The sequence below is a fragment of the Perca fluviatilis genome, chromosome 9, assembly GCF_010015445.1.
Source record: "Perca fluviatilis chromosome 9, GENO_Pfluv_1.0, whole genome shotgun sequence".
In the NCBI taxonomy this organism is placed as follows: domain Eukaryota; kingdom Metazoa; phylum Chordata; class Actinopteri; order Perciformes; family Percidae; genus Perca; species Perca fluviatilis.
The window spans coordinates 25,736,995-25,755,656 of NC_053120.1; the positions used below are offsets into that span (position 1 = coordinate 25,736,995).

Sequence of the window (18,662 nt, forward strand, 5' to 3'; positions counted from 1 at the left end):
ACCCTGGAGCGTGTGAGGCATGTGTTAAGTCTCCTGCGATTCCTGGTGTGAGCTTGGAGCTTTTCACCTGCGTTAAATGTTAGAACCTAGATCTGCAACAAGAGCAGTAAAGAAAATGCTGTGTCTTTTTGTTGTTGTTGTTGTTAGTAGTTGTAAATTAGTGCTGAAACCATTGGTTGATTAGCCTAGTTTGTATAAACAAATTTAAAGTCATTTGACAAGCAATGTATCAGACATTTTTCTATTTTATAACTTTGGGCTTCTGGCCGTTGAGCTGACAAAACTAGCAATTTAAAGTCACCTCAGATGTAATTGCCATTTTTCACAACAATTGAAATAAGTACATCAACGTAATTGACACATTAATGGAAAATAAAAATACTGGACAGTATTTTAGTTACAGTTACAGCCTTATTAGGAAAGTAGGGGAGAAAAGCAACATAGTTGGAGTACGTGCTGTGGCAAGATATTAAATTATGCTTATTTGCTTTCTTGCCCGAGAGTTAGATGAGAAGATTGATACCTCTCTCATGTTTGTCCACTGGATCTGAAGCTAGAGCCAGGAAAGGGTTAACGCTGGCTTAGCTTAATTTTACGTCAAGACTGAAAACGGGGAAACGGCTAGCCTGGCTCTGTTCTAAGAAAATTAAAAACATCTTCAAGCACATTTTTTAAAGCTCACTAATTAACACTTTATGTCTCTTTTGTTTAATCTGTACAAAAATCGAGGTGTAAATCGACAATTTGTGTTTTATTTCTGGCACAGGGACTGAAGCATTAACTAAGACGCGCTAAACCAAAAATTTGCCTTGCATTCTGTCTGAACACAGTTGTCTTGGTACCATCTGAATGTCTCTCTTTAACTGAATTGTTATGGTTTTATTTTGGTCAGACTTCGGGATGAATTCTGTGGACAGATCTTGTGTGTGTGTCTGTGTTTCCAGGGATGTTTGGCCTGGTGTTTGGCCTCTTTGGGATGCTGAGCTACGATGGAGAGAGGGTGAGGGAGTCAGGAATGTTCCAGGGGTACAGCACCGTCACCTGGACTGTCGTAGCGCTGCAGGTAACGCTCACTCCACTGCAAGTGATTCAGTATGTATATAATATCACCAAGCCTCTGAGGGTATCAGACTCTTTATTTCATGGATCAGACTCCCTGTCGGCCCGTTCAGGTCATGCCTTTGTCCATCTGTGTCCGTGTGTTTGTTGTTTCTCCAGGCGCTGGGGGGTCTGGTCATAGCAGCGGTCATCAAGTATGCAGACAACATCCTCAAGGGCTTTGCTACATCGCTCTCCATCATCCTGTCAACTCTTATATCGTACTTCTGGCTACAGGACTTCGACCCCACTAGGTAGAGGAAGCAGTCACTACCTCTCCCTCTGTCTTTCTCCTGTATTTTTTTTTAGTTTTTTTGAGTCTTACTTTTCTTTCTCATAATCCCAATTTCTCGAGCTGATGGTGCTGTCTGCTGTCGTCCACAGTGTGTTCTTCATGGGGGCTGTTTTGGTAATCGCAGCCACTTTCCTCTACGGCTACGAAGGCAAGCCGTCCCCCAACCCCAGCAGGGCGTAGGACACTCACGGCTGACACTACAGCAGCTGTAGGAGGTCCTGTTGAAGCGTCAAGACATGGAGTTGAAAGGAGGACAGAGAGCTGGGAAAAAAAAAAAGGAGGGGCAAAAGGTCTTTATCGTATATTGTGATCCTGAAAAAGGAAAAGACGGAGCAAAGAAGAAGGAGAGGAGGTAAGCAGGTTGAGTACAGACTACAAGAAGGTGGAAAAAAAAAAAAGCAAGCACAACGCTGTGATGGGTCTCACACACCAAAAGTGCCTCAGCTGAAGAAGGGTAACCAATGAGAAAAGACAACTGTGTCGAAACAGGATTGTGTGTTTTTCTTTGTTCCTATAATTACCGCTGTAGAGATGATCCTGGCTGCCACACCTCCGCATCTGGACCGACTGATTGTGTTCATAAGAAGCCTGTTTGACTGCCAGTCACTGTTAACTGCCACATCAGTCACGCCTACACAATAAAGGATTACAGAGGCTGACAGGCAGAAGTTTCTAAATCTTCTTTAAAACCACTTTTTTTTTTTTTTTACACGTAGTGCAACTTTAGCTTAAATTCTTGACCTGTTCGCTGTAGAGTTACGGTATTTAAGGCTCCGACCGTTTTTCTTGTCCCATTTTGAGCTCTGAAAGCACATTTCTGTGCCATTTTTTTCCCCCCTGAAATGAGCCTTTTTCCAGCCATTGTTTACACCAAAGCTCTGTACAATACCGCAAGCTCTCACAGTCAAATGGTTTAGGATGCCTGGGAGGCATAACTCGGCATAACGCTCAATGCACCAAGAGCCTTTAGACTATGGTAGTTAGTTGCAGTGACCATAACTAGTATTGTTTCCAAAATGGTTCCCATGTTACATTTTTTGTCCAGCTATTTTTGGAAACGTTTTTTGTTGCCAGGCAACATATAGTCATTGGGATGTCTTTGATAACCAGTGACATAATTACTGTATGACTGGTGTCTGGTGGAGTTGAATGTGTTTTACGGTAATCTGGGTATATGATTAAATGCTACAGGAATAAACTAATCGGACACTTGAGACACGCTGTTCTCGGCTGTAACTGTGGTAATGATTCGGAGATATTGATTCTTGAAGTGAGAGTTTGATTTTGTACAATTTTGAATTATGTTAACCTTGAATAATGGCACCATTTTAAATTGTAATCTATAAATCTAATTGAATTGTCTGTTTAACGTATCTATTAATTGGTTAGGCTTCCACATGACTTTTCAAAGCCACTGAATAGAAACCTCCAGCTCCTTACGTCCTGTGCTCGTGTAACAATACACGCAGTTGATTTTGTGGCAAAGTGATCAAAAATGTCAAAGTCTGAACGTACTGAATTATGCTGATCACATCAGACATGCGTGAGGCATTATTTACATCAGTGGTTCTCAAACTTTTTGGGTCGCGCCCCCAGAATAATGAGGTTGGTGTTTGCGGCCCTGCCTCGACAACAACGAAAGAGAGCTGCAAAGTGGTATCTACACGCCTCCCCCTGCGGATTTTTTTTTTGGTGAATGCTCTGATTAATACATGTAAACAAATAATGCTTGGCTTTACAGTTTAGTTTTAGCAGCTAGCCCCTTGCCTTGTCCAATGTGATCCAGGCTCTGTGGATTTTTTTATGCATTTGTGACTTTTTCTCTCCCCCTGACCTGCCTTCAGACCCATTTCTGTGTTCCAGGAACTCCTGATTTACAGCTCTGAATATAACACATTAAATGTGCCAAACTCACACAGTAATGTAAAAACCATTCCCCAGTCTAGAATATATGTTATTGCATGTTTTTTCTCCCCAACCATCTGGCGACCCCCAGAAATGATCTCGTTACCCCCTTGGCGGTCCCGACCCCCGGGTTGAGAACCACTGATTTACATCACAATTTGACTGGTGTTTTTCTTCTGGAATGTTTTTTTTCTTTTTCTTGGGATAAAGCGGGTATAATTAATAACTTTATTATATAATTACCAATATGTGACTCTTTTATAAAAGAAAAATGTTTCCCTTTATCTTTTCTGAATGTGTTATTGTGTTGAATTCCTCGTGTATCTCCCCTCAACATCTTTTCTACACTAAAAAGCACACCTTTTTTAACAGCAGCAGTAGCAACAAATCAAAAGTAACAATATTCTTTACAAATTATCGGAGACATTTTAGCAGCTTGTCATTTATTCCAACACCCCCACCCACCTTGTCTAATTTAATACTTGGCATGTTGCCTTAGAACTGCAAACTACATGACATGAATACATTCACACTTTGATATTTTTGGCATTTGTTTTAATGCGTTTAAAAACACTGCATGCAAAAGCCAGACAGTCAGAGAGAAAGGACTGTAACATGGCAGAGTGCCATGTCCTTCATATTATAACACTGTAAATTACCATTACCCAGCCATGTTCTAACCAATTACTGTATCAGACTCCAATCAATCAACAGAACAAGTAGAAACTAACGTGTTAAGCTCTACCTCCAGTCCTCAGGCACATCTGTTACTGTAAAAGACACTTGAGGCCCTGATACACACAGACAGCAGACTGTGTGACCTCATGGTCAAGTATAAATGTATTTTCGCTCAACACTTAATTCCTTTTTTTTTTTTTTTAAAGATCATTTTTTTAGGGCATTTTTAGGCCTTTATTTCCACAGGACAGATGAAGACATGAAAGTCGAGAGAGAGGGGGAACGACATGCAGCAAAGAGCCGCAGGTCGGAGCCGAACCCGCGGCCGCCGCGTCGAGGAGCATGCCTCCATATATGTGCGCCCGCTCCACCAACTGAGCTAACCCGGCCACAACACTTAATTTTAATAGGGGCAACATGTGAAAAAGGTTTCCGCTTGCTTTGCCCCTATAAAAGACTCAATAAGATCACCTCCTTTGATTCTCCAGTTAAAAGTGCTGCTCTAGCTGTTTCCCTTGATTGTCAACGTGGGCTCTCAGATGCCTCACAAACTGCTTCAGTGTCATGGCTACAATCGGCATGTTGTTAGAATATCCCGTGTCCATGCTTCTCTATGATAAGTGTGTTGCAGGATGTGCAATACACAGGCAGGGACACTCCTAGGGTCATTCCAGATTGTGTGTGTGTGTGAGAGAGAGAGTGTGTGAGAGAGTGAAGGCTTATTCGGTTTGCACCAGGAGTAATGAGCAGCAGCATGGGTAAGATAATGTGGTTCCTTCCTCTGTCTCTCTTCATCTCTGTCTCATCTGGACCAGCTCAGCACTTCAGCGGCACGTGTTTCACTGGCACACTGAGTGTGAATAAACAGAAATACAACGTATAGACCTGCTTGGAAAACAACAAGCAACATTTTCAGATATAACATGTTTGTGAAATGTTCATATTCTGTAGTCATAAATCCTCATAAAAACACATTTTATAAAAGATCATAATGGCACAAGAGACGGGTTGTCTGTGTAAACCAGATACTGCACCAATCTTTAAAGGGTCACTTCACCCAAATAAAATAATAAAAACACATTTTCTTACCTACTTCTTTCCTACGTCAGTATCTCACCATGTAGAAAGTTCAGATTTCCGATATCTGTCAGTTAGATTTCTGCCTCCACCCAATACAATGAAGGTGAATGCAGGGCCACGTGTTGCTGTCCAAGGCTTTGACAAATTTCATTAAAAAATCAATAACATGTCTCATCAGAAGGTTTTCATTGTAAAAACTTTCTACTGAAATAGTTCCTATGAAAACTGTTGATATCAAAGTCCATGGACTATTCCGAGTAGCCCAGACACTGTTTTTGGAAAGACATATTGCGGTTAAATCTTGGTGGGATTATTGGTCAATCAGTCCACCACTTTGGTCCATATTGAAATATCTCTACAACTACTGATGGATTGCCAGAATATTCTGTACAGATATTGATGGTTCCTAGAAAATATGTCCTAATTATTTGGTAACTCTTCATCTAGCTCCACCATAAGTTTGACATATTTGTTGCTTAGTACAGTATTCCAAGACTACTATATGGGTGGTGAGATATTTATGGTGCCCAGAGGATATTTTATTTTTTAATTACTTTGGTGACTAACTGACTTTTCTACTAAAAGTCCAAACATTTATTTGTCCAATACTTTGCTTATGACCAAATACCTACAGAAAAAGACACTACCATCAGCCTCGGCTGTACTTTGTGCAAATTAGCAATTGTTACTAGCTAACACTCTAAACAAAGATAATTAACATGTTAAATGTACTTGCTAAACGTCAGCATGTTAGCATTGTCATTGTGAGCATTCTGGCATTTACTGTAACTACCGCCTCAGAGCTGCTGGCATGGCTGTTTAAATGCAGTTTTGTCAAAGCTTTGATCACTAAAGACATTTCATTCATCTCCATTGCATTGGTTGTGAGACACATATCTCAGTGACTGATATTTCAAAACTTGGACAAATAAAATCTGAAAAAAAGTCTGCATGGCTAAATATTTTATTTGTAATTTAGGTGAACCGATGCTTAAAGTAAGTCTTCTCGTGTAAATACAGTTCTCTTTCACTACAATCTTTATTCTTAAAGATGTGTTATAGCTCTGTTTGTCCTCTTACAGCCACTGAAGGCAGACCCATTTAATTACTTGTAAAATAAAGTAACCTTGCTTCTTCACCTCACAAACCTGATTAGATGGGGCAGGGGAAAGACAATGTTTGTTTACCATTGGAGGCTGTCGTCAACACAGGCATCACTGGCTTTCAAAAGGCAGGGAGGGAGAAGCTCTGCAGCTTTGATGAACTGGCCATTTGTGATTGAAAAGCAAAAATCCCGCTGCAGGGCTTCATGTAAGATTCTTCTCAACGCACAAATCGTGTGCATATCATGTAATCCAAAAGCTGTGATTTCTACATTTTCTGTGATATGTAAAAAAGCAAAGTAGCTCTAAGGATGCATGTGTCTTGGACAATCTTTCTGTGTATAAATCATCTTGAAAAATGTCCCTCCCTGTAGCAAAACCACGAATGAGGCCTGTGTGTGTGTGTGTGTGTGTTTGTGAGAGAGTGTGAGAGAGCAGCAAGCCTGGACCCAACCCTGGGTCTCCATTATAGAAAACACACAACACACATGCCTCCACATCAACCTGTAACATTTCAGGTGATATTATAGTTCTCTCTGTCCGTAATGAATACACCCCGCAGCAGTGTTGTATGGCACATAAACACTATCCCCTTTCCTTGGTTGCACTCTTACACAGCACTTTACAGTACAGAGCAGGCCAGTATTATGTCATCATTAAGGCTGAAGAACCTTTTTTTAAACAGGGTCTGTGTTTAGGCTTGATCATTTCTTTCTGGGCCTGAGTAGCTACAGTACAGGTTTGAGTTACATCCCAGCACTAATGGTGGATTTCAAAGTTAGCTTTGCTCAGTTGTGCTGGGCTTCAGTGAAGGCCTGGATACCCAACAGCTCAACAGCACCAGAAGTGGAGACCGACATACTTTCTTGATCGTCAAAGGCAGCGGTGGGGAAATTAAGGCAGCTGTCCCCTCGATACTTCACACGCAAAAAAACTGCAACTCTGATTTGCGCCATTGGCACAAGTCTCAGCCTGCTTATAGATCTTAATTTTGTCTGTTTTTTGTCTTTTAATCTGATTATCCTTTTTGCCGTTTCACGGCTGAAGTGACCCACTATGATATATGATATAACTAACGGCCAATCAGATGCTCTCAACGCTCTACTTGGGTGGTATGACAACAAGCGGAGGCCCTCTCCTCGGCCTCCACATCAGAACCTGCGCGTCGTTGGCGTTGGGCCTCCCCATGGCGTTAGCAGTGATGGGCTCCATGCGGGTCAGCACCCGCGGCTGGTCCTGGTGCACCCGGCCCACCAGCCTGGCCCTGGAGCCCAGAGGCAGGGACGGATCCACCGCAATATCGACCCTCATCCTCCACTTGATGGTGTGGAGCAGGATCTTTTCCCTGGACGTAGTGTTGAGTGCCACCAGCCAGGTGGTGAAGCTCTGGTCCCTTTTGATGTTAGTCAGTAAGGGCGTGTTGGATTCACTGACTGGCACAGCCCAGGTGACGCTGGGGTAAAAATTGTCATTCATGCTAACGATGAAGCGGGATGGCTTAGAGGTGGGGCCCACAATGGTGACAGTCTCTGTTGTGTTTCCATACCAGGGGTAGCTCACACCGTCTGAGTCGCTGATGGCCCTCACCAGGCCTTCTCGGAGCTGAGGCAGCTCCCAGCTCGACCTGAAAGGAGACAGACAGTATGAAACTGGAAACAGGAGATTTCTGGGTAACTGTGTGCCATTCATTTAAAGGAATACGTTTGGTGATATTCTTTATATTCATTATTATCAACAAAAGACCAAAACCAACAATGAATTTACCCTACTAACAGTTATTGTCTGTGTGGCCGAAGCCTGATATAGCTTACAGCACAGTACACTTCTCCCATTACCACAGCAAGGTGAGAATTTAAACCACTCAAGGTCAGCAGAAACAAGATCTTCAACTGCGGTTAACGTGCTTTTTTAAAGCCCAATCAGTAATGTTTTACACATCCAATCTGCAGGTACATTCTCATGGTTGGACCTCCAGATGAACATAAGCATTTTGTGACTTTCTCAACTGATAATTGAAAATAATTAGTCCTGACATTGAAGAAAATCTCTTTCTTGTTGATTAAATGATTAATGATTTTTTTTTTAAATCAAGTCAATTAAAAAAAAGTCAATCAACAGTTAAATGATACGACAGTCTTGGTAATTCATTCATCAATTATATTGTTAATCATTTATGTTGTTTATCAGGCAAAAATGCAGTCTTAGGTTCCAGCATCTCAAATGATTTTCTCTGTATCTCCCAGTAAATGTAATACTTTGGGGGGGAGGGAGGATTTGGACTGTTGTTTTGCCAAATGAAGCAATTTCAAGATATCATCTTGGGCTCTGGGAAATTGTAAAAGTCAGCGATTTGTTTGACATTTATTTATAGACTAAATGATTGATTAAAATAATAAAAATTGACAGATTAAGTGATAAAGAAAATTATCATTAGTGTCTAATTTTACAGCAAGAAACATTAGTAAATGAGCCACCAGTAAATTTAGAAGTGATAGCAGCATTTTGGATTGTGGTGATGAGGTAATTCTTTTATTCACATTTGGATAAGGGATTGCTGGCATACTTGTGTAGACTATCTGAGGTGTGAAAAGTTGTTGAATTTAGTTTGCAAGAAAAAAATAACAAGTAGATTTCAGAAAGGCTTTAAAATTCTTTATCTAGACACAATCTTGCAAGGAGACTACAAAAGCCGCCTGTAATTGCTATATGGGGTTCAGTATGTCAGTGGATTATCTCATCTCTTTGTTGTGCCAAACAGTTTTTGTCATCTGGTGTCCCCCCTTCCATCTATTTGTTGTGCTTTCATGACCAATCCTAAAACCACCATAAACCCCAATCGCTCACTCCTAAACCCAACAGGATTAAACACCCCCTCACATATGCCCTCAGATAAAGAGGCTGTGTGTGTGTGTGTGTGTGTGTGTGTGTGTGTGTGTGTGTGTGTGTGTGTGTGTGTGCGTGTGTGTGTTGTGGGGGTGTGAGGGTGTGGGGGAGGACATGTCTCCGTGGTCACAATTTGAGTGTGAAAGCATCAACTGTTGTTTAGCTCCTCTAATAGCAGCTTTTCTATTTAGGTGCCAGAGTCACAGGAACAGAATCTGTCGGTGGGCGTTTGAATGAAGGAGGCTGACAAGCATAGTTAACCTGCTGCGTGCACCAATGCTCCTCTATGCAACTCAGTGTGGTGCACAAGCATGAACACGTTACTATAGGTACATAGTGTACAAGTATGCACGCAGGCTCTTTCTTTTTTTGTATCTAAAAACACGTCACAAGGGTGTAATGAGGACGCAGGTGACAGAGGTGTGAACTCACATGCCGACGTCTCCATAGGTGTTGTAAAATTCCATCTGGGTGCACGCCTGGATCCAGCCCACCACCCATGTCTCATTGCGCGAAATGGGGGGCATCACAATCCGCGCCGAGGCTTTGAAATACGGCGTCTTGTATCGAAGCACTATGGGCGAGTTCTCCTCAATGACAGTCGGGCAGTGGTCTATGGTAGCGGACAGGTCGTACACCACTATGTTCTCCCGTTTAATGCGAGACTTGTTACAGGCGATACTCTGGATGCAGCCCATGGCTGTGCACGTAAAGGTGATGGTCAGGAGCAGCCAAGTGAGCCTGCCAGGCCTGGGGAACAGCACTGCTGACTGGGACTCGACCAGCGTCAACACTATGAGGCCGTGCATCAGATGAAACTGTAAGGCAAAGGTGGGTGCTACCACGCTGTAGGCCCAAATCAGAATCACAATAAGGCTTCAGTGAGACCACAACAAAGCGGGGGCAGCTGGGTCCAGTGAGACCAGAATCCAGGTTCAGTCCCCCCTGTGTCAGCAGGCACCTGCCTTGCTGATGTATGGGCACATCAGCCGGCTGCGGGGCGCTGCTCAGTGGCTAACCCCGTGCTCTGACCTCTCTGGAGGCTGCAAGCCACAAGAGAAACACCCTGCAGGGATTAATAAAGTGTCACATGAATCTTTGATACAGGTATGATTGTAACCTCTCCACTCAAACAGTGCACACTGTCTGTTTCCGTGTGCCCTCTCCTCAAGGATCCGAGCCGTCTGCACTCCTGCTTGGACCCCTGCATGTAACCTTTGATCCTCTTCTTCCTTCCCCGAGCTGTCATGTCACAACAGGCGTCCGGGGACCGGCGGACACCGGGGCGCAGGCAGGGGGACCCTGTGGTCGGGCGTCGAGGCTTGTTGACGCGCCAGTGTGCATGAGATGCTGCTGCCTATAACCTGAGCGGCGGCGTTACTGTCCGTCATGCCTGTCGACTCGACGGGAGGGAAACCCGGTGAAACAAACAAAACCTCGGAGTCCGAGCATTTGTGATGGGGAAAAAACACAGCGTCCTCCTGCAGAGTTAGACGACACAGGCGGGTCTTTCCCGATCAAATCGGGGGAGACAATGAGCTGCAAATAAACCGACTGTCAACATATGTTATATACTGATGAAACACTGACATTATGGCTACAAAATATCAGACAAACAGAATCATATTAACCGTGTATAGGGCCTCTCGGCATCCTCATTTGATGAAAGCTGCACGGCTGTGTGTCGCTGTTCAGCCTGCGTGGTGCTGAAGATGCTAAATGGACCAATGAACGGCAGAGGGAGACTGAAGGCGTAGGAGTGCCCGCGTCTGCACAGTAGTAGCTTTGCGACCTCTTTCCTCCATATTGGAATAATGCTTTCTAATCGCACAGACACAAAGCAGACAATGTCCACATAAGCCCCTAGTCGATGGGCTAATTCTGTAATTCTGTTGAATGGGCCTGCAAGATAAAGCAACAGGTGGATCTTTGCTTAATCTCAGGAACGATTTTTGTGATGATTTAGCCAAAAATATTGGGCTTATAAAACACCACTCTATGTCTTATTGTTAATACATTTTAATAATACACACACGCACTGTAATGAAATAGAAAGAGATGGGGTGTTTCTGATTTTGTAGAGAAACATTTGATTGGTTAGTGGACGCAAGAGGCGTTTTGACCCCTTTCAAAATAAAACCGTATTGCCAAAACAAACTCACCACAAGGTAAATTAGAAGTTGTCCCAGTGCATTATTGTCATGGAGTTGATAGAAGTTTAAAAAAAAATGTAAGCACCTTTTTATTGGCAGCCAACATAATGAACAATGAGTTGTTAGACTGATGGAAAATGTACAGCCAACCAGCACCTAACACATTATGACCCTACACTCTCTTTATGCAGTCTAATAATAATAATAATAATAATAAATTGAATTTATATAGCGCTTTTCATGGACTCAAAGTCGCTTGAAAAGCGCTATATAAATTCAATTTATTATTATTATTATTATTAGACTGCATAAAGAGTGTAGGGTCATAATACAGGTCATCCCATCATGTGATGACCTGTATTATGCTTTTTATTTTTCAAGCTGCTCTGGGTTAATGCATGGATGTAGGGTTAATGGACAAAAACTGTCCCTGTTGCAGGAAGAGGGGTTCAGCACATAGACTGTGTAAAAATAAGGTTCAGTATCATTTCACAGGAAGATGTCATTATAAATGTAGCACTAAATCAAAGAGTGTAAACATAGAGTAATTCAGTTTACACTGTAGTTGTGAAAGAAGAAATCTCTCTTGTCAATAGAGGCTACAGAAGAAACTGTGAAAGTCCGTTTTTGTGTATGAGAACTTTTATTTTGAAAACAAACGATGCACAATGCGCTACATCATCATTTCCGTGTGGCAGAGCAGGCAGCCTGCTGATTCATATATAGAAGTAAAACAACGTCCTGCATTTATGAAATATAAACATGTCACTGTGATTAACTGTGGAAACCCAGCGACAGAATTTTCTGCCAGGTTACAATGGTGAGTATCTGACATTTTATACTACAGTTAAATGTCTGAGAGCCTCAAAATTAGTAACGTTACTTCCACATGTGCTAAGCTAATCAACGCTAATGTTAAGTTGGCTAATGTAGCTGAAGTTGTAGCGTTAGGTTATAACGAGCTGCTTGTTACCTGTAGCTTTATTCTCACAAGCTTTCATTTCTCTTCATAAACACTAATTACAACCAGTCAAGTATAGTACAATGTAACATTATTCAAAATTATATCATATAATGTTTTTATTGGGACTTTAGCCCGTAATATGTCAAAAACCACATCATATGAGAGCTCTAAATGGAAAAAAGTGCTTACTTAGTCTGTTAAAAGGCCAAAACATATACATTCATAATATGGATACAAATATTTGCGAAGCTTTAACAACCTATAGCTTAACTACATTTTTTCAAACGTTTTTCTAATTGAGTGACAATGATAATAATAATCCAGCTTGGATGGATTCATATTATAATTTTCTGCATGCTATATGTTACCTTTCTTTAATGTGATTTCCTCCCTGTAGGTCCCCACAGACTTTAAAGCCCTGATCCAGAGGTTTTATCAGCTTCAGGCTGAGCGGGTAGAGACGTATCAGCTCTTTGAAGAGTAAGTTTAAATCTAGTAATGACGCCACCACACTGTTGTTAAATTATTGTAAAGACACAAGCACATTTCCTCCTGTCTCCAGGGATCATTGTCCTTAATTTCAGGCACATAATTATAGAAATCTAAATTGTACACCTCACTTTTATTTGTGTTGTTTTTCTGCCTTCCAGAGGACATGAGGCCTACTTGAGGACAGGGCCCCATTATGATTTTGACCACTACAGGCAGCTGGTCCATGAGATAACACAGGCCTTCTGCGGCATCTCCAAGGAAGTGCTGGAGATCAAGGAAAAGCTGCACCATGAGTTTGACAGGCCAGCCCTTTCTGAGCACATTGAAAAGCTGCAGAGCAAAGAGAAGCAGAAACTTGAACTGGTATGTAACCACTCGCTGTATGTTTCATTTTTTAAATATTAAATCCAGACAACAGCAGTGTAAAAGCCAAGAAAATCAACATCAAATAAAATGAACAAGTACACTGGTTGACCTACAGTACATATAGAAGGTGAAGGTGATGTAATCAGCAAACTAGTCTAGATCAACGGAAGTACATCTCCAGGATAAGTGCCTGACACCCCGCGCGTGCCTCACGCCAGATGTTCCTCACCTTCCGCTCTCTGTGTGTTGCCATTCTCAAACTCTGTTCGCTTCGGGAAACAACAACAGACTTCGAGCAAGCTATGCGCTAAAAAAGGCATGTTTTTAAGAAGATTTGGATCATGCAACAAGGCAGACCTGCTTGGTTTGTTCGGGCAATGATTGTTAAGATTAACAAAGAATATGTTTACGGCATTTACTGTCTAACTGGGACGTTTTGGGACCGATTGGAGAGGATTGCTATGGACGAAGTACACACGGCGATACTCTGGTAAGAACTAATGACGTATAGCCATGTATCCAGCTATTTAAATAGCTGATGCTGCTGTATTGTGTGAACAGTTAATTTCATTTAATATTGTATGTGGCGTTTCCTTTTGGGGTGCGAATGTTCCACTAAAACAAGTTCCTCTCAGAAACTATTTGGCAGAGCCACTGTGGCTGTCTGGGACTTGGGACTTACTCCACAGCGCTGTGGAGTAAGGTTTGGCGGGGCAAAATACAGACTAATGATAAGTATACACAAACATCATAGTTCAGATCAAGAGACAGGTTGAGAGGAAAATTAAGAGATGGATATTTAAATAAGAAGAACATATATATATATATATAATATATATATATATATATATATATATATATATATATATATATAAATAAAAAGTTTAAAAAAAAAAAAGTTATATATTGAAAGGGGGTTCATAAGTAAATTCAGAAGACAATGTTTAAAAAAAAAATGTTTTCTCAATTTGCATTTTGATTTATTTAGTAATATGTAGATGCTGTTTCATTTAATCTACTCTATGTAATGGAGGATTCATTTATACTTTTTTAAAATCTTTTTTCCTTTGCAAATTCTTTGTATAATTGCCGTATAACTTTACATATTATTTTACAAGAATTTCAAGAATCAATTTAACCTGCCACAATTAATGTTTCAAACCTTTAATAAATATTTAGCATGTAATGCAATTCTATTACAAGTGAATATTTTTGGTTTGTTTGATACAACTCCACTGTTTTACCACAAGGAGGCAGACTTCTTATTCAAAACATGTCATCCTCTTTCTCTCATTTCACCACTGTCATGTTAAGGATTCAGCGGTTCTTAATATGCTGGCAGCTCAAGTCATAAATGTCTTAAAGCAAACACCATTTAAGGAGGAAAACTGCAGATGCTTCTGATGGTAATATTTGGGTTCTGATTCAAGTCAGTGACATGATAGCTGCAGTCTGTCTGTGACGCTCATCATGATTGGACAGACAGTTTGAGACTGGTGTAAAAATGTTGCGCCTCAGTGCTTCCCACATTCTTCAACAGTCCGCATTTCATACATCTGGTGTTCAGAGGTGATGTGTAGCACTTTTGTGTGAAGTTTTATACTCCTATACTATTAACTTAACGTCCTTTCTGCCAGCAACATCACGTCATAAAGCTCCTATTATCTTAAGAGTTCATCTGTCTCCCCTCCATCCCCCCACTGATGAATGGTTTGCATAAATCTTATCTGATGTGCCTTCTCAACAGACAGCCAAGCTGCAGCTGGCCAGGCAGCGGGCCCAGGATCACCCGGAGGACGAAGACTGTCAAGAACAGATTCAGGAGATCAAGCACGAGTAAGAGCAACTATTACCACCCCTCAGTTTATTGCGTTCGCTCCCTGGTGACCCAGCCACTCGCTCACTATCAACCTGCTTGTCAGCTGCACCACTTCCCGTTTATTTCCTCATTTAACAGACTATTCTTTGGTTGTAAAATATATATATATATATATATATATATATATATTTATTTATTTATTTATTTATTTTTTTAGGAACACCATACTAATACCGTGTTTGACCCTATCCTATCAATTTAGGCCAACATTTCTAAAGAATACTTCCAGCACCTTGTTGAATCAATGACACAAAGAATTAAGGCAGTTCTGAAGGCAAAAGGGATTCCCCCCCCCCCCCACACCATTACACCCCCACCACCACCAGCCTGCCCAGTGGTAACAAGGCATGACGGATCCATGTTCTCATTCTGTTTACGCCAAATTCTGACTCTACCATCTGAATGTCTCAACAGAAATTGAGACTCATCAGACCAGGCAACATTTTTGTCTTCAACTGTCCAATTTTGGTGAGCTCATGCAAATTGTAGCCTCATTTTCCTATTTTTAGTGGAGATGAGTGGTACCCGGTGGGGTCTTCTGCTGGTGTAGCCCATCCGCCTCAAGGTTGTTTGTGTTGTGGCTTCACAAATGCTTTGCTGCATACCTCGGTTGTAACAAGTGGTTATTTGAGTCAAAGTTGATCTTCTATCAGCTTGAATCAGTCGGCCCATTCTTCTCTGACCTCTAGCATCAACAAGGCATTTTTGCCCCCCAGGACTGCAGTATACTGGATGTTTTTCCTTTTTCAGACCATTCTTTGTAAACCCTAGAAATGGTTGTGGGTGAAAATCCCAGTAACTGAACAGATTGTCAAATACTCAGACCAGCCCGTCTGGCACCAACAACCATGCCACGCTCAAAGTTGCTTAGATCACCTTTCTTTTCCATTGGCCCAATCCCAAAGTGAGCCCTGAGGACTAAGGACTCACTCGCTGAGTTTCCATCCACTTGTCAATCGAATTATCTGAAGTTCGGTAAAAAAACTCATGCGAATAAAGCTGGTGAAAGTGTGTTTCCATCCAACAGCTCTAAAGCGAATAAAAACCTGTGCGTAATGACGTCCCATGCTGTTTTGCGATTAAATTGGTATATCAAATTGATTTGAGACATTTTATGGTGTTTCCATTCATTTTTGCACTGAATCGCACAACATTCAAGCGAACTTTTGCGAACAAAGTTTTGCTAGACAAAAGTAGTAGTAGTTGTTGTTAATATTAGAAGCCAAGCTAAGCTACGATGGGCCTTTGACCGAGGATCTGATCCAGCTCATCAAAAAGGTGGAACTTGCCTTTTATTTTCCCTCCGGCACCGCTGCGAGACAACTCTCTTTTTTTGATCCGTGTAGCGCCTTCCATTTACTCCGCAGGACGTCCCACGGCTTGTCGTAAGGGACATTCTAAAACGCTTAACGTGAAAAAGCTTAACGTGGTTTAATGTAGGCCTATCTAAACAACGATCAGTCATCACCAGATGTATCATGGTCATATTTTGTCATGAACACAAAGCCTGTCAAAAAAACTAAATGGAAATCCAACGATTATTGAAGTTATCTCACGTTAATGTTTTCGTCCATAATATTTGGACATTGGGTTGACCGTTTTAAGTGGTTATGATGAGCAATATAGGAGAGGATTTTTTTTGGTGATGATTGATCGTTGTTTAGGTACATTAAACCACGTTAAGCTTTTTCACATTAAGACTTATAAAGCCAATGAGAACCGTGGAGAGTCAACCCCAGCCGCTCCGCTGCCCTGCTGTGAGGCAGAAATGCTTTATGTCAGATAATGTCGATAATAATTGGACTTTGGGTTCGAGTTTTTGACAGTTTTCATTGTTTATGAGGAGCATTATAAGAGAGAAATTAGGTAATCATTTATCATTGTTTAGGTAGGCTACATTAAACCAAAAAGCTTTTTCCTCGCCATAGGGCGCAATGATGAAGAAAACATTAACGTGAGATAACGTCTATAATCGTTGGATTTCGATTTAGTGTTTTTGACAGGCTTAAGTGTTTATGACAAGATATGACCATGATAAATCTGGTGATTATTGATCGTTGTTTAGATACATTAAACCACGTTAAGCTTTTTAACTTTAAGCGTTTTAGAATGTCCCTGTCGTAACCTTTGTTGGTCATTTCCTTTGCGAGCTCCTGATAAATGATGGCGTTTCTTAGATTTTTGCTATCTAAAAGAGCAGTTATATTTTTCTGGTAAATTAAATTAAAAAAGTATCTTGTCTCCTCGTTTGTCCCGCATTACATCTGTTTTGTTGTTAACAGCTGTCGTATGTGCAAACAGAGCGGAAATACTGGGCGGAAATGAACTGAAACTTCTTCTTCGTTTTATTGCAGGTTGCAACCATAAAATGACCTACAACTTAATCGCAATTCATTATTTATTCGGCAAATAACGTTTCCATCAGCGTTTATCGCATAAGCCTTATATCGATCAAGAGAAAATCCAATGAGACCGAACGTATTTTCTTTGAGTCGATATTCATGAAATTCAGTCGGATTTTACTGTTTCCATAAGGCATTTTTCATTCGATATCACTTAATTCGGATAAAAACATGTGGATGGAAACATAGCTACAGACTTAATTGATCTCAGGTACTAAGTGAGTGAGTGTGTGAGGCCACATGGGCTCAGATAGGTAGAAATGGGATCGGGAAAGCACTTCACGAGATCACGTTACCTTGGCGACGTTTAATAACAAAGATGTTGCTGACACTTGCCGGTTTGGTAATTTTCATTTCAAGTTTGTTGCTTTCCACACGGTCAAGGCCCAGGAGACGGCTACCTAATTCCAAACTCGTTTTACAAGCTGGACAACAGGTTGGTCCGTTCCGTGATCGTGTGTCGTGCTGTTGTTTACCTTCGTAATTTCCGGATTTCCCCATCGTCTCCGCAATCGCGCCCAAACGCTTTGAACTGTGGGTAATTCCCTTTGGTGAAGTCTGCATCGATGCAGACTCACGGAAAGGGCTCGGTAAGTGTGTACTCAAACCCTCACGCCCTTTGAAATTCCACATTGGGACAACCCTAAGCCCTTATAAATTTCGCGAGAACACGCACCAAAGTCTGTGAGTCCGGACTTTGGGATTGGGCCATTCTGACATTCAGTTTGGAGTTCAGGAGATTGTCTAGACCTGGACTACACCCCTAAATGCATTGAAGCAGCTGCCATGTGATTGATTGATTAGATAATTTCATTAACATGAAATTTAACAGGTGTTCCTAATAATCCTTTAGGTGAGTGTGTTTTTTATATATATATATATATATACACACAAAATGTTTGTAACAAAGTAACTAATGTGTTTTCCAGGATCATCAAGAACAAAGAGGCTCTGAGTGAGATCATGCAGGACTTTAAGTATGACTCTGAGGAGTGTGATTGACAGGCGGCTCCCAGGAGGCCTGCAGCCGCCCTCTCACATCACCAGACGGCCGAGCTGACCGATTGGCTCTGCTGCAACTTCCATCTTGGACTCCTCGGCTGCACTTATCGATCCCCCTCTGGCTCCACCCTGCTCGCTGCTGCAGTCTTACTCCACCCAGGGGAACTTTCACATTCTGGCTCGGTTTCTATCTGTCATGGGTTTGTGTTAGTGCATGCCTCCGCAAGAAAGAAAGAAATTGATGAAATGTGTACATACTCTAAAAGGTTAAATAATTCTGGAGGCTTATCCTGCTATCTTTGTTAGTTTACTTGATGAATTGTATTTTAAAGAAATGTATAAAAAGACACTTTCCAAGACGA

General features: G+C 41.4%; 3 protein-coding genes across 3 annotated transcripts in view; 2 read left to right on the plus strand and 1 right to left on the minus strand.

The window, feature by feature from the left end:
* Window positions 1-1,795, plus strand: part of slc35a3a (solute carrier family 35 member A3a) — an 8,565-nt gene extending 6,770 nt beyond the window's left edge. The window contains exons 6-8 of the mRNA XM_039811748.1: window positions 945-1,063; window positions 1,219-1,352; window positions 1,483-1,795. Coding sequence (XP_039667682.1) covers window positions 945-1,063; window positions 1,219-1,352; window positions 1,483-1,573 — 344 coding nt within the window. The 3' untranslated portion in view covers window positions 1,574-1,795. The remainder of the gene's footprint in view (window positions 1-944; window positions 1,064-1,218; window positions 1,353-1,482) is intronic.
* A 1,929-nt stretch (window positions 1,796-3,724) lies between these two features.
* On the minus strand, window positions 3,725-10,037 carry fam78bb (family with sequence similarity 78 member Bb). The gene is made up of 2 exons (XM_039811749.1): window positions 9,475-10,037; window positions 3,725-7,783 (listed from the first exon to the last, which is right to left on the minus strand). Exons 1-2 carry the CDS (start codon window positions 9,849-9,851, stop codon window positions 7,261-7,263), a joined length of 900 nt encoding a protein of 299 aa, XP_039667683.1. The 5' UTR covers window positions 9,852-10,037; the 3' UTR covers window positions 3,725-7,260.
* A 1,843-nt stretch (window positions 10,038-11,880) lies between these two features.
* On the plus strand, window positions 11,881-18,662 carry rex1bd (required for excision 1-B domain containing). The gene is made up of 5 exons (XM_039812330.1): window positions 11,881-12,015; window positions 12,557-12,639; window positions 12,810-13,014; window positions 14,765-14,853; window positions 18,228-18,662. Exons 1-5 carry the CDS (start codon window positions 12,013-12,015, stop codon window positions 18,298-18,300), a joined length of 453 nt encoding a protein of 150 aa, XP_039668264.1. The 5' UTR covers window positions 11,881-12,012; the 3' UTR covers window positions 18,301-18,662.